The sequence below is a fragment of the Erpetoichthys calabaricus genome, chromosome 12, assembly GCF_900747795.2.
Source record: "Erpetoichthys calabaricus chromosome 12, fErpCal1.3, whole genome shotgun sequence".
NCBI lineage: Eukaryota > Metazoa > Chordata > Cladistia > Polypteriformes > Polypteridae > Erpetoichthys > Erpetoichthys calabaricus.
In genome coordinates, this window is record NC_041405.2 from 17,123,399 (window position 1) to 17,137,917 (window position 14,519).

General features: G+C 41.9%; 1 protein-coding gene across 1 annotated transcript; it reads right to left on the reverse strand.

The window, feature by feature from the left end:
* Window positions 1-1,155: 1,155 nt before the first annotated feature.
* LOC114662990 (zinc finger protein 37-like) lies at window positions 1,156-14,519 on the reverse strand. Its single transcript, XM_028816748.2, has 3 exons — window positions 13,507-14,519; window positions 6,473-7,466; window positions 1,156-1,476 (listed from the first exon to the last, which is right to left on the reverse strand). The coding sequence occupies exons 1-2, from the start codon at window positions 14,054-14,056 to the stop codon at window positions 6,475-6,477; spliced, it is 1,542 nt and encodes a 513-aa protein (XP_028672581.1). The 5' UTR covers window positions 14,057-14,519; the 3' UTR covers window positions 1,156-1,476; window positions 6,473-6,474.

The following is a 14,519-nucleotide window of genomic DNA, read 5'->3' on the forward strand; positions in this document are numbered from 1 at the left end:
ATCCATGACCTGTACTTTATGGGTGGAGCCTCAGGAGGCGGGGCCACTCTGACATCACCGTTGCTAGGCATCCCTTCCAGCTTTTATCTGCAGCCGAAACCCAGCAGTGCTGTACTGAGTTTAGTCAGAGGCTGTTTTTTAAATTTCTGAGTTCCATTTGGATTCAAATATGTGGAATTTGGATTATTTGCCTATAGGGCAAATCCTTTTTTGTTATGTCAAGCATTTTGGTTATACAGTATTTTGTCCTATTTGGTAAAGCATACTTTGATTTATTACAATTCTTTGTTTGGATTTGTGTCTACAAGGCAGAGATTGATGGTTCTCTTCTTTTAAAAGCTTTTTTTGAGTCTTCCAGGAACTCTCTTACTATTTTGAACTTTAGTTCTCCATTTTGGGCCTGCAGAGGACCACTTGGTGGACTAGCTAGACAGGGGGTTATAAGACTGTTCTAGGATGACCAGTACAAGTCATGGGCTGCTTTTGCAGCTTATAGTGGGGCCATCACGCCTCATCTCTGTGCTAGATAAATAAATGTTGCTACTGTTATGTCACGGTGGTGCAGTGGTAGCGCTGCTGCCTCGCAGTACGGAGACCTGGGTTCGCTTTCTGGGTCCTCCCTATGTAGAGTTTGCATGTTGTCCCTGTGTCTGTGTGGGTTTTCTCCCACAGTCCAAAGACATGCAGGTTAGGGGCATTGGTGATCCTAAATTGTCCCTAGTGTGTGCTTGATGTGTGTGTGTATCCTGTGGTGGGCTGGCACCCTGCCCAGGGATTTGTTCCTGCCTTGCACCCTGTGTTGGCTGGGATTGGCTCCAGCAGACCCCCGTGACCCTGTGTTAGGATAAAACACGTTGGATAATGATGGACTGACTGACTGGCTGTTATTTCACCACGTTTGAGAACCCAACACACACACAACATCCCCAACCACAGTCAGTGGTAGGCCTTGCAGAATATAAGTTATGCTTTCTTACTTAGGGGACTTACCTTGTCTATTTTAAATATGGAAGCTGGGCCAGTCATCCAAAACTGTGTGCTTTCACTGGAAGTTTGGAAAGTGAGTTTATAATATGGGTGGCAGGCACAAAGCTTTGAAAGACCGAGTCTACACCAAAAAACATGACAAAAATAATTTATTTTGATTTTCAAATTTAAATTATTTTTAATTAATTTAATTTGAAACAGTCGCTTCTCAAAGTTCCAGAGCATTCACAAAAGTTCATACATCACCCTTTCATGGGGGCACAAGCCTCATTCAGAGGGGCCGAACTACCTCTGGCTCCTGCATATTTTACACCATGTTTGCACCCAAGGCCATCAGGATATTCATCTAAGACTGGATTAAACAGGTCATAAAACGGACTGATGGACTTTAAGGATGACCGAAAACACCAGCTTGAAGGCTGAAACGCCAGTCATTCCTCCAGAATGGGGATTCCAAGTTCATGGCCTTGAACATTTAAAGCAGGCAGTCTGAAAAGAAAGGGAAAAAAAAAACCCAGAAATTAATATGGCTGTTTTATTATTTTAAGAGTAACATTTCACATGGTGTGTGTAATATGTGTATAAGTTTAATATGTCACTGTGCTCTGTGAAAATATATTTTATAAATCAGCCTTTTTCTACTCGCGTGCACAGTTTACACAGAGCCAGATTTAGCACACAGGAGTTCACCATATAAGAACTGCTAGGCAAGCATTTTAAGACAAGACAGACAGACAGAACTGGGAACCGGGCAGACAGACTGAGGACTGTTGTATACTATTTTTGTGTGTCAAAGTCAGCATGAAACTGCATCCTCTTTTGCCTGGTTTGGAATGGCATGATTCACCTAAGTGGGGCCTGCACATGAAGAAAGAGTATAAAGCCTTGGAACACTGCCCGGCACACCTTTAAAACCGACAGACGATTGGGAGATAACGTCACCCGATCCTGAAAATCCTTCCAATGCAGCTGCGAAAATGGCAGACTCTACACAACGAGCCCCCACCCCTGAATTAGGTTCTTGCCATTGGCTTCCTTCATCTGTTATGCAGCGTAAGCCGTCACTAAACAAAGCTGAGTTATTAAATGCTGCATCACTAAGGGAGGGGTATCGCCTTTTTATATCTATATAGATTCGGGTTATGTAACACGCCACAATTACAAAAGAACTCATTCCCAGGAAGCTAATGCCTCCTGATGGATACAGTGGGCAAATCCTAAAATTTATCCATTAAGGATGCAAATACAGTATGCATCAAAACAGACCAACCAAGCCCAGCGTTGTCTATTAACCACATTCAGTGATGAGTATTCATCCATTTATTGTATGGAGGTTGACTCATGTGAAAAACTGAGTCATGTCACTACAACAACAAATAAGCCATCTTGTTGAAGATCTACGGTATATATACTGTGGAAAGCATACCCCCGGACACAGACAGACAGACACCAGAATGTCCAAAACACACTTCTTTATTTCTCCTGAGCACCACAATGCCTTCCTCCAACAACTCTCTTCCTTTCTCTTCTTCTGACCTCCACTCCCCTCCTCACAAGCTCCGTCTCCTTCCTCCCAACTCTGACTCGTCCACTGGAGGGAGGTGGCCCCTTTTATAATGACCCAGATGAGCTCCAGGTGCTCCACCTGACGACACTTCCTGGTGTGGTCGGAAGTGTCAGGAGAGCACCTGGAAGCACTCCGGGTGCCCCTGGGATTTCTTCCGGCAGCACTTCCTGGTGTGGCAGAAGTGCTGCCATCCAGGATTTCATAACCGTCCGGGCGCCCCCTGGTGGTGGCCATGTCCTCCCATAGGGATGAGCAACCCAGCTCCATTCCAGTGGCCCACAGGCAGACCCGGGCAGCTGCCCTCTCGTGGCCCAGGGGAGGTATCGTCCATCTTGGGGACCATCCAGGCTGGGTAGGATCCCCAGCCATCTGGGACAATAAATATATATATATATATATATATATATATATATATATATATATACACAGTATATACATATATATACAGTATATACATATATAGTCAAAGTAAAAAGTATGTGAACCCTTTGAAATGATCTGGTTTACTGCGTGAATTGGTCATAAAAAGTGATGTGTATATCAGGACCTGTGACTTAGATGAAGATCACAATGAGCTTAAGCCAATGACACACAAACAATTCTACTCTTTCATGTCTTTATTTTACAAATGTATTTAATGTTCACAGTGGTAGTGGAAAAAGTAAGTGAACCTTGGGATTTAATAACTGGTTGACCCTCCTTTGGCAGCAATGACCTCAACCAGGCGCTTCCTGTAACTACAGATCAGACCTGCACATGGTGTGGGGGGAATTTGAGCCCATTCTTCCATGCAGAACTGCCTTAACTCTTCCATATTCTTTGGTTGTCTTCTGTGTATGGCTCTCTCCAAGTCATTCCACAGCATTTTAACAGGACTGAGATCTGGGCTCTGACTGGGCCACTCCAAAAGGCCGAGTTTGTTCTTCTGAAGCTATTGTGCTGTGGATTTGCTGTGATGTTTGGGGTCATTGTCCTGTTGCATCGCCCAGCCTCTTCTGAGCTTAAGTTGACAGACAGACACCCTCACATTATCCTGGAGAATTTGTTGATAAACTTGAGAATTCATTTTCCCCTCAATGATGGCAAGCTGTCCAGGCCCTGACACAGCAAAATAGGCCCAAATCATGATGTTCCCTCCACCATACTTTACTGTAGGGATGATGTTTTGATGTTGATATGCAGTGCCCTTTTTACGTCAAATGAAGTTCTGCTTGTTCCTTCCAAATAGTTCAATTTTGGTTCCATCACTCCACAAAACATTTTCCCAGTACCGTTGTGGAGTGTCCAAGGCGTTCAGCAATGTTCTTTTTTGATAGCAGTAACTTCCTTCTTGGTGTCCTGCCATGGACTCCTTTCTTGTTCAATGTTCTGTGTATAGTTGACTCATGAACAGAGATGTTAGCCAGTTCTAATGACTTCTTTAAGTCCTTTGCTGTCACTCTGGGGTTCTTCTTCACCTCAATGCTGATTTGAAATTGTGCTCGAGGTCATCTTGGCAGGGCGCCCACTTCTAGGCAGAGTAGCCACAAAACCAAATTGTCTCCATTTATGACAACTCACCTAACAGCAGACTGATGAATATTTCAAATCTTTGAGATGACTTTGTAACCCTTTCCAGCCTTATGTAGATGAACAATTCTCAATCGTAGCTCTTCAGACAGCTCTTTTGTGTGAGGTGTGATTCCCATCTGGATATGCTTCTTGTCAAAAACTCAAACTCAAACTTTATAGTGTTTGTTATCAATCAAAATAATTCTGGGCCACATCTCTGAACTCGTTTCATTAAATGGACTCCAGGTGTGCTAAATTCGGACTGCAATGAGCTTTTTAAAAAGTCATTAGCTTGGGGTTCACTTACTTTTTCCAACCTTCAGTTTCACAGTTTGAATGATTTATTCAATATGGTCAAAAATTCTCTGAAAATCTGTGTATCTTTAGTTATAGGAGACTGTGTTTTTTCATTATGGTGACTGACATGAAGATACGACCAGGTTTGATATGGGAATTAGACATAAATATAGAGAATTCCTAGGGGTTCACATACTTTTTACTTTGACTGTACATAACACAAATAAAATAATTCTGAATAACACTGTATATACTTAAATGTGCATACACACACTAGCATACAATCATACAAACACACACACAATGCTGTCGCTGTCTATACCTGGTGTGTTTGTTTTTTGTTAGTGTTGTTTTATTTTTAATTGCTCTGTGGAGATAGGCAAGTAAGAAAGATATTTCATGCAGTAGCCGGGACACCACACTGGACTCGATCGACTCTTTTTCTCTCTCATTCTCTATGAACTTTTCTTTCGTGTATTCCTGCTCAGGTCCACAAAACGTTTTACCGGTGCTCTTAGAAAAGAGAGAATCAACAATATCGTAAATGTCTGCTATTGCACAATGAGAGCAGCAACAAGCCGTGGAATTAAAGAACGGGTTTAATTAACAACAAGAATCGACTGCTAATTAAGCCACTGGTTGGAGTGAAATTGGTTGGAGTTTGAGGCCCTGACTTAGTTGGTCTTCTGTTGGCTCTCTCACTTCACATTTCATTTCTGTTTAAGGAAAGAAACAAAGCAATTCAGAGGAATGATAAAGAAATTCAAGGGAACAAATCTGAAAAAACAAGTCAATTAAAATTAAAGGAAAAGGAGTTAATTAGCAACAAAAACTGGTCACCAATTAAGAAAAGGGTTAGAATGAAAACCTACAGCCATTGTGGCCTTCCAGGACCGGAGTTTGAGACCGCTGGTTTAGACAATTTACTATGACTATGACTATAAACAACCTGAAATGGTACAAAATAAACCATTACGGCACTTCATATGTTGTCAATAAAAATAATTCTAGGAGGAACATCTGTTATGTATCTTTTGAAATCCATTGAACGGCTATGACTTTCAAAAGGGTTGAATATTTTTGCAAGGCACCACATACAAGAGTAAAAGGACCGGTCACAGTTGTATGTGAACCAAGGCTGGTGTCAATATTCCACAAAACACAACAAGGCAAAGCCCCAGGTGGTAAGATCTAAGATGATTCCTAGGAATGTAATCTGTTTTGGTATAGGATGACTCTGCTGCCTCTAGTTAACGAATCTTTCAGAAGAAACCAACGTACACTTATTGTTGAATTTGTGAAATTGTATTTTATTGAATCCAAAAGGTATGAGAAAAAGCTCACCCTTCACAACAAGAGCAACAAACATAATGCCAATTGTCCAGCTAAATCCAGCTAACCATTTGCTACCTTCAGTCCCGATTTCTGCAAACACTGTTCTTGATTCCTGATACAAAGGGAGAACATCTCACTTTAAGAATTTTAGAGTAATCTGTGTCCTCATACTAAATTATCCAAAAGTATTTGGCTGATTCTCACATAACATAGTGGTGATAGAGAGATGACTGGCACCTTTCTGATGATGATGCAAGCAATGGTATTTGTAAAAAGAAAGTAGGCTTAACAAATATATAGAGGGCAGAGTGGTGTCTCTGAGGCTAGGGATTTGCACTGGGAATCAAAAGGTTTCTGGTTCAAATCCCGTAAATGCCAAAAAAGTAACTCTACTCTGTTGGGCCCTTGAGCAAGGCCCTTAACCTGCAATTGCTCCGACCTGGGTATGACGTTAATCTCCAACCTGCAGGGAAAACTTGGAGGTTGGTGGCAGAATTGGCACTCCGGCCACCATAAAAAAACTCACACTGTTCCATTCCATCTGAACTAGTGTGGTGCTGAGATGTCACCCACCACATGGCTGTACTTGGATCCTAATCTGGGTTCCTGAGTTGGTTTGTCATGTGGTGGGTACAGCAATGTGCTGTATCAGTGTGTGCTCCTAAACTCTCTCAACAAATATGACAGGCAAACAAAAAAGTACACTTGTGTGAATCTGCAAATATTCAGACTCACCCCTACTTTCCTCTTGCATGAATTCTCAGGTGGGACTTGAGGAGGGCCGATCGATTGAAGCTCTTCCCGCACACAGAGCACGGGTAGGGCTTCTCCCCTGTGTGAATTCTTCGATGTATTTTGAGGTGAGCCGACTGATTGAATGTTTTGCCACATTCAGGACAGCAGTATGGCTTCTCCCCAGTGTGAATCCTCTGGTGGATTTTAAGGTGAGATGATTGGTTAAAGACCTTCCCGCACTGATCGCACCCATATGGCTTCTCTCCGGTGTGAATCCTCTCATGAATTTTAAGGTTAGTTAACTGACTGAAGGCTTTACCACACCGCATGCAACTGTACGGCTTCTCTCCTGTGTGAATCCGCTGGTGTGACTTCAGGTTTAAAGAATGATGGAATGTCTTCCCACACTGGGTACACATGAAGCGTTTCTCCCCCGAGTGAATTACCTGATAATCTGGTAAGTTAGGGTTCTGTGAAAAATGATTTCCAGAGTCTGTGCACTCATTGGTTTGATGATGAATGGCCCAACGTGGAATGTAATTCTCCTCTGAAGGCTCCTTATATACGCCCAGCTCTACTTGACCGTACTGCTCTTGGCCTGTGAATTTACTGCCCTCTGTGCTTTCCATTTGAACTCCTTCACAGTGGTGAGAAACCGAGACACTCCCAGCCGATGCCTCTTCCATAGGTACTTCAACTTTCACACACAAGTAGTTTTCAGTCTCGGTGAGCTCCTCTTTGACTTGGAGGGATTCACAATTCCTGACCTGGTCCTGAATGTGAAACGAGCTCAACACAGTGCTGTTTCTAAGCAAATGAGAAATGTCTGCTTTGGCCTCCTCAGCTTCATGGTGGCTGGAGCTCTGCTCAGAGACACCTTTGCAAAATGATGGGTCCGGTGTTTTCCGAACAGTTGCACGCAAGTCCCCAGTAAAAGGCTGCTCTTCCATGGGCAAAGTTTTTCTAGTAACGAGGGACATCGCCTCCTCTGTATCTGTGTGGGGCGAAAAAAATTAAAAAAAAAAAAAAAAATGAAATTATTTATTTGTTATACCTATTATCATCAAACCCTTTTATTTGAAATCTAAGCTCTTCAAACTTCCCAATTACTTACTACATATTTAACTGTTGCTCAGAATTTAACATGAGCTAAAGCATCTGGCTAACATAACTCCTGAAGTAAACACAGAAGTGGTTGATTCAAAGAGCTTCTCGGGTTGCCTTTAAAGCTGTAAGCTGCTTTCTGAACACGTGGTTTGTACATATTATGAATTAAATAATTCCATTAATGTGCCATTTTGTTGCATTCACCAATTTTTCTGATTTCCTCTCATATAATAATAAGTACACATATGCAGTACACCTATAATCTCTATCTATCTCTGTAGATATATCTAGCATGTCATTTAAAGCTCATATTACAAAGTTGTCCAAAACATGTTTCTTCCATCTTAAAAATGTTGGGAAATGAAGGCGCTTTCTAAATAAACAGGATTCTGAGAAATTAATTCATGCATTTATTTGTAGTAGGATTGACTACTGCAATGTGGTGTTCACTGGATGTTCAAATTGTTTTTTATACAGCCACCAGTTAATCCAAAATGCTGCTGCAAGAATTATTACAAGAACAAGAAAATACGAACACATAACTCCAGTTCTTAAATCCTTACACTGGCTCCCAGTTAAGTTTAGGGCAGATTTCAAAATCCTCCTTTTAACACATAAAGCATTAAATGGCCGAGGTTCTGGCTTACTTGTCTGAACTTATCATGACTTACAAACCAGAGCGCACATTAAGATCTCAAGATGTCTGTCTGCTTATGATTCCAAGAATTAAAAAAATAACAGTGGGAGGTCAAGGTTTTAGTTATAGGGCCCCTAAACTGTGGAATGGTCTGCCTGCTACTATAAGAGATGACCATTTGGTCTCAGCTGTCAAATCCCGGCTGAAGACTCACTACTTCAGTTTAGCACACCCTGACTAGAGCTGCTGATTAACTGTACAGACTGCATCTCTGTTGTTGGTCATTAGCACTAAAGTTATAATTTGTTACTAACCCTCACCTATTCTGTTTTTCTTCTCGGCATTCAAATGTGGCACTTGGCCGGCCAAGTTGATTTGCCTGCCTAAGATAAAGTCATCTTTGATGGGAGGATTGCAGGAATCATGGGGTAGAGGGGTCCTTTTATCGGATTGGCTGTCTCAGCTGTGGTATGGCCAACTTGGGGAACAGCTTGATGGCTGAGGTCTCCAGGACTCTTAACAATTCCAAATCATATTATGTGGTATCATCTACTGTTAAATTCTACTCCGTACTTGTAATATTTTTATTTTTACACTGTATTGAGGATGTGTTCTGTTCTGTGTATTGTATTGACCCCCTTTTTTTGACACCCACTGCACGCCCAACATAATTGGACAGGGATCTCTCTTTGAACTGCCTTTCCCAAGGTTTCTTCCATTTTTTCCCTACTAGGGTTTTTTTGGGAGTTTTTCCTTGTCTTTTAAGAGAGTCGAGGCTGGGGGTGGGTGGAGGCTGTCAAAAGGCAGGGCCTGTTAAAGCCCATTCAGGCACTTCTTGTGTGATTTTGGGATCTACAGAAATAAATTGTACTGTATAGATAGATAGATAGATAGATAGATAGATAGATAGATAGATAGATAGATAGATAGATAGATAGATAGATAGATTAAAAAAAAAAATATATAAATCATTTAGCAGACGCTCTTATCCAGAGCGACTTACAACAGTGTTTGTTAGTTTTTTTTTCCGCATACCCCTTGGGGTCAGAGCGCAGGGTCAGCCATTGTACAGTGCCCCCTGGAGCAATTACAGGTTAAGGGCCTTGCTCAAGGGCCCAGCAGAGTAGGATCTCTTTTGGCACTGACGGGAATTCGAACTGGCAACCTTCGGGATACCAGCGCAGATCCTTAGCCTCAGAGCCACCACTCAGATAGATAGATAGATAGATAGTCAGCTGGGAGGCAGCTAAAGGGCTTGAGTGAAGGCAGTTCTGAGGCATGCCAGGATGTGGCAGAGTGCACTGACTCTTTTTCCCCCCTATCCTGTAGACCATACACGGGAGATTCCACCTGGCTCTCTTGACGTCACTCCCGGGACCAAGCCAATGGAAGGAGACCTTACCGGCTCCGGCCCCTGTGATGTCATGTCCGGGTTCAAACCAATGGTTGAAGAACATGGGCCTGATCCTTATGACCTCACTTCCTGTCTTCCCCTTTAAAAACCTGCCCCTTTTCCCTATTCCCTCAGTCTTGTTTTGGACTCTGTTGTGAGCACATTAGTGCTATATTTCAAAAGAAAGCAACTTTGCAGCCAGGAGAACAAATTATACGGATGGCTGCCCCAAACCTTTATGTGATTATGTCTCATTTTTTTGACAATAGATAGATCTATAAAATCTAATGTCTGTCTGTCTGTCCGTTTTCACAAGAGAACTACTTAACGGATCGAGATCTTTTTTTTTTTTCTAGGATTTGCTTGAACATTCCGGTTGATTTTTGCGACTTCTCTCATTGCGCTAAGTATCATAGTTCGCTTGCTGGAGTGATATATTTGCACTAATCTGGGACAGAGGCTGTGGGCCGAGAGGAGGGGGAGGCAGGACCTCAGGAGTATGGAGCCAGGTGGGGTCCTCCTCACTCACACGCCAGCCTCCAAGTCACTCTACCTCTCGCCATGTGTTGGATTGCACCTTGCCTCTGCTTAGCAAACAACACCCGTTTGTTCAACAGACATTATCATCTAGAGATTGTTAAGGAGTAACGTACCCGTGATCTCTCTCTCAAAAACGTGTGTTTTAGAAGGTACCTACTCATTGGCAGAGATATCACAGCCATGTGCTTTTCTCCCCAAGCGGGAGGCGCTCTCCCGTCAAAGCTGAACACGATCAGATACAGTGCCAACGTCTACTGATTTTTAAAGTTTGTCCTGTTTCGCTACTATGTGGGTGCAGCCATGGGGCACAGCTAGGGTGTTATATGTTGGATTTGTGCAAACCCCCAACCACCTACTATTTCAGAAGCCCATCTTAATATTCTGGCTTGGAGCCAGAGTTGTTCCTCAGGAATAAACTGTTAAATAAAGAGTTTTCAGATATTTACAGGATCACTAGCATGTGTGACAGTCAATCGTATGAACAAACAATGCACCATAAGAAACTGTGTGCGTGTCTGTGTCTGTATGTATACATCCAGCAAATGTGTGAAATTCACAGAGGATATTAAAATTGGAGGAATGGAAAACGTTGAGAAGGCAGAAAATAATTCAGAAAGATCTTGACACACTTCAGAACTTGATGAACACTTGCAAAACGCAGTTTAAAAGTGCCAAGTGCTACATGTGTGCAAAAAAAAAAAAAAAAAACCCATAAATTACAACTGCAAGATGGGAGACACTGTCCTAAATAAAGGAACCTCTCAAAAGGATCTTGGGGTTCATGTTGAGACCACCTTTACATCATGCATTGGGTGGGGGTCCATTTGTTTCAAACCTAGTTTTGTTAAACTAAATTGCTTGTACAGCAAGTTATTTGATTTTAATAAAATATAAAAAAAAAATAAACATTTACATCATGCAAGCAATGTTGAGACACAATTACTAAACAAAATATAATGTTAGATTATTGTATAAGAACTGTTGGAATATAAATCAAGGAACATTATGCTTAAGACTATATAATGCACCAGTGAGACCACATCTGGAGAACTGGGCGTAGTTCTGGTCACCACAATACAAGAAAGACCAAGCAGCATTTGAAGCTGTGCAACCAAGTGCATCTCACGATTTAAGGACGTCATACTGTGACAGACTCGAGAATGGAAACCTGTTTAGTCCTGAGCAGAGGAGACTGCATGGGGGCCTCATCCAGGCTAACTGCCAAAGACATTGAAAAAGCCAATCCAGCAGAATTCTTTCAGCTCAAGGAAGAATCACATATTCAAGGACATCAGTGGAAATGAAGGGGAATTGCATTTAGGACCGAGGCCAGGCAGCACTTCTTTACTCAAAAGAGATGTGGGAATCCGGAACAAACTTCCAGCCCATGTGCTTGAAGCAGAAACCTTGGCAAATGGTAAGTACCTGGATGAGACATTGGAACAGCTTAACTATTAGCTTAACATTCAAGCAGTGTGGAACGAATGGTGCATTTTTATTTGTCAAATTTTTTGTGTTGTATATTGTGAAACAGGTAAGTACACCCCATGGAAATCTATAGGCACGGTCGGCATGAAGATCTAATGTTTGCCTGTTCAAAATGTTTTGAAAAAGTCAACAGTTTCCATGGAGGATACTTACTGATGGTAATATTACTTCTTTACCTATTTTGAATTTGTCTGAACTATTGATATTTGAATTTTGAACGTGATCAATGAGACCTTGCATATGTTCCATTCTAAGTTTTGCTTGATTAGATTTAATAAAGAAGGGACGATTAGATTCGACTTTTAAATATGCATTAATACTGTAACTGAGTGGTTAGATGACCCTGTTCTTGTTTGAAAATGGTTGTAAGTAGGGCGTGAATTGCTTCCAAAGGATGTCAGTAGATGATGTGACTTGACGGTGTCGCAGGACGTGAAAGTGTCTCTCTTCAAAAGATCACGTATTGTCGCAAGTTTTTTTTTTTTTTTAAATATATTTATATTTATATATATATATTCATATTCATAGGTCTGAATCACAATCTGATTATTTGGATGGCTAACTACCAGGTAACGATTGTGGCTGTTTGGCCAGTCAGGACACATCCGCTACGTCCTCTCAGTTTCCAGAAACAGATCATAGATATGTGATACTGTATGGCAGGGGTAGGCAACGTCGGTCCTGGAGTGCCACAGTATGTGCAGGTTTTTGTTCCAACCCAGTTCCTTAACGAGAACTCAATTATTGCTGATGAAGCACATATTGCTTACGTGACATTTTAATGCTTCATTTTAGTGGTCTCGCTTGTTAAGGTTCTCCAACCTTAATTGCTTATTTCAATCTTAAACTGCTGCATTCAGTGTTTTAATTGCTCCTTATTAGCAATAAGATGTAAAAGACAAAGCAGCCAGCAGTTCTCCAGCTAGCTTTTTTCCAATTACATCTGTGTGTGTTCATCATGCACGGTTTGATTTAATAAAACACTTAATAGAAAAATGTGACAGACTGAAAATGATCTGTTTTAGGCTTCAAATCATTTGGATGATATCCTTGGAAAGGAAAAAAATCTACGATATAAAAGCCTTACATTGCACAGACTAACAAGCCATAAAATTAAATAAGGTCTGAGATTGGCAATGATTGGTTTCTAATTAAGCAATTGGGTTGGAATGAAAACCTGTAGCCACTGCGGCTCACCAGGACCGACATTGCCTACCCCTGTTTTACATCTTATTGCTAATAAGGAGCAATTAAAACACTGAATGCAGAAGTTTAAGATTGAAATAAGCAATTAAGGTTGGAGAACCTTAACAAGCGAGACCACTAAAATGAAGCATTAAAATGTCACTCAATTATTGCTGATGAAGCACATATTGCTTGAGTTCTCATTAAGGAACTGGGTTGGAACAAAAACCTGCACATACTGTGGCACTCCAGGACCGACGTTGCCTACCCCTGCTGTATGGTACTCTTTGTATTATTTGGCAGGAACTGTATCGTTATATATATATATATATATATATATATATATATATATATATTTATATGAATGAGAGAGAGATGGATAGTTAAGATACACACATACGTAACACAAAATAATTGTGTACAACATTGTATATACTTAAATGTGCATACACACACACATACTAACATACATTCATACAAACACGCACACAAATAGAACGCGGATGCTGTCTATACCTGGTGTGATTGTTTTTTGTTAGTGTTGTTTTGTTTTTAATTCCTCTGCGGAGACATGCAAGTAATAACGATATTTCACGCAGTAGACTGGACACCATAATGGTCTCGATCGCCTTTCTCTTTCACGTTCCACTATAAACTTTTCTTTCGTGCATTTCTCTCACTTACCAAACACTGTTGTGCCACAGTCGCGGGTGCCCGTATTCTGCGCGTGGCACCAGCTTTTCGTTCCCCGGTTCTCTCTAGGCGCTTCTCTTGGTTCCGTAAGCCCCTTTACTCTTCCCGAGGCTGGAGGATCAGTGGTGGTGGACGGAGCATAACACCGGCCTTGCCCGGTTTCATTGCTGGCGGTCGGTGGGACGTGCCGGACGGCGCCTGATCCTGGTGTCCGAGCCGACCGCGCAGCGATCGTCTTCCCTTTCTCCGGCGCACTGAAGAGCTGCGTCCTGCCGCTCATCGGGTGGGTTCCGGGTGAGCACCTTGGGAGGTTCCAGTCAGCGAGGCGCAGATATTTCCGCATGGACCTCACTTCGCTCCGGGAGATGTGCAGCTGCAGCGTCAAGCTTTCGATTTCTTTCTCCTTCTCCGAAAGTTCCTGTAGAAACTCTGCAATCCTACTGTCTACCGAAGTGGTGAACTCGGAGAGCGCGGAGTCAACAGCGGCTTTTAAAGAGGCCAGCTGCTCCTGAAAGACGCCACCAGAGAATCTGCACTCCATCTCGAGATTTTCGAATCCGAAAACTTTTTTTTGTTTTAAATTTGCAAAGGCGACTACAACGAGCCTCGGGTAAAGCAGGCAAAACAACTTGTGGAATTCTCACTTTCTTGAATATTCAATAATGATGCTAGAAGGACCTCGCCATAACAATATATCCTGAGGATGAGCACGAAAATATACCGTTTAAATAAAAAACCACATATATTTCCTCCCTCTTAATAGCTGATGTCCTTTGTTCACGGCCAATACCCCATTTTCCGGGCGACGGCGGATGACGTCACAACATTCCGGATATTACGAACCAATTGCGTGTTCCTTCGATTGGTTAATGCGGAATAGTCAAAGATCCAGATGGATTACTATAACGACTTTAATTTGATTGGTTCCATCATTACAGTTTTGGCTAAAGTTTTACAGGCGGATGCTCCTCCAACAAGGAGGATGAGGCGCAGGGGTGAGAAAG

What these genes read in the sequence shown, in the direction of transcription:
- LOC114662990 (XM_028816748.2), bottom strand. Translation starts at nt 14,056, where the DNA reads ATGGAGTGCAGATTCTCTGGTGGCGTCTTTCAGGAGCAGCTGGCCTCT. An exon ending in CTGTGGCACAACAGTGTTTG is followed by an intron (nt 7,467 to 13,506) that starts GTAAGTGAGAGA and finishes CGCCCCACACAG; the next exon opens with ATACAGAGGAGGCGATGTCC.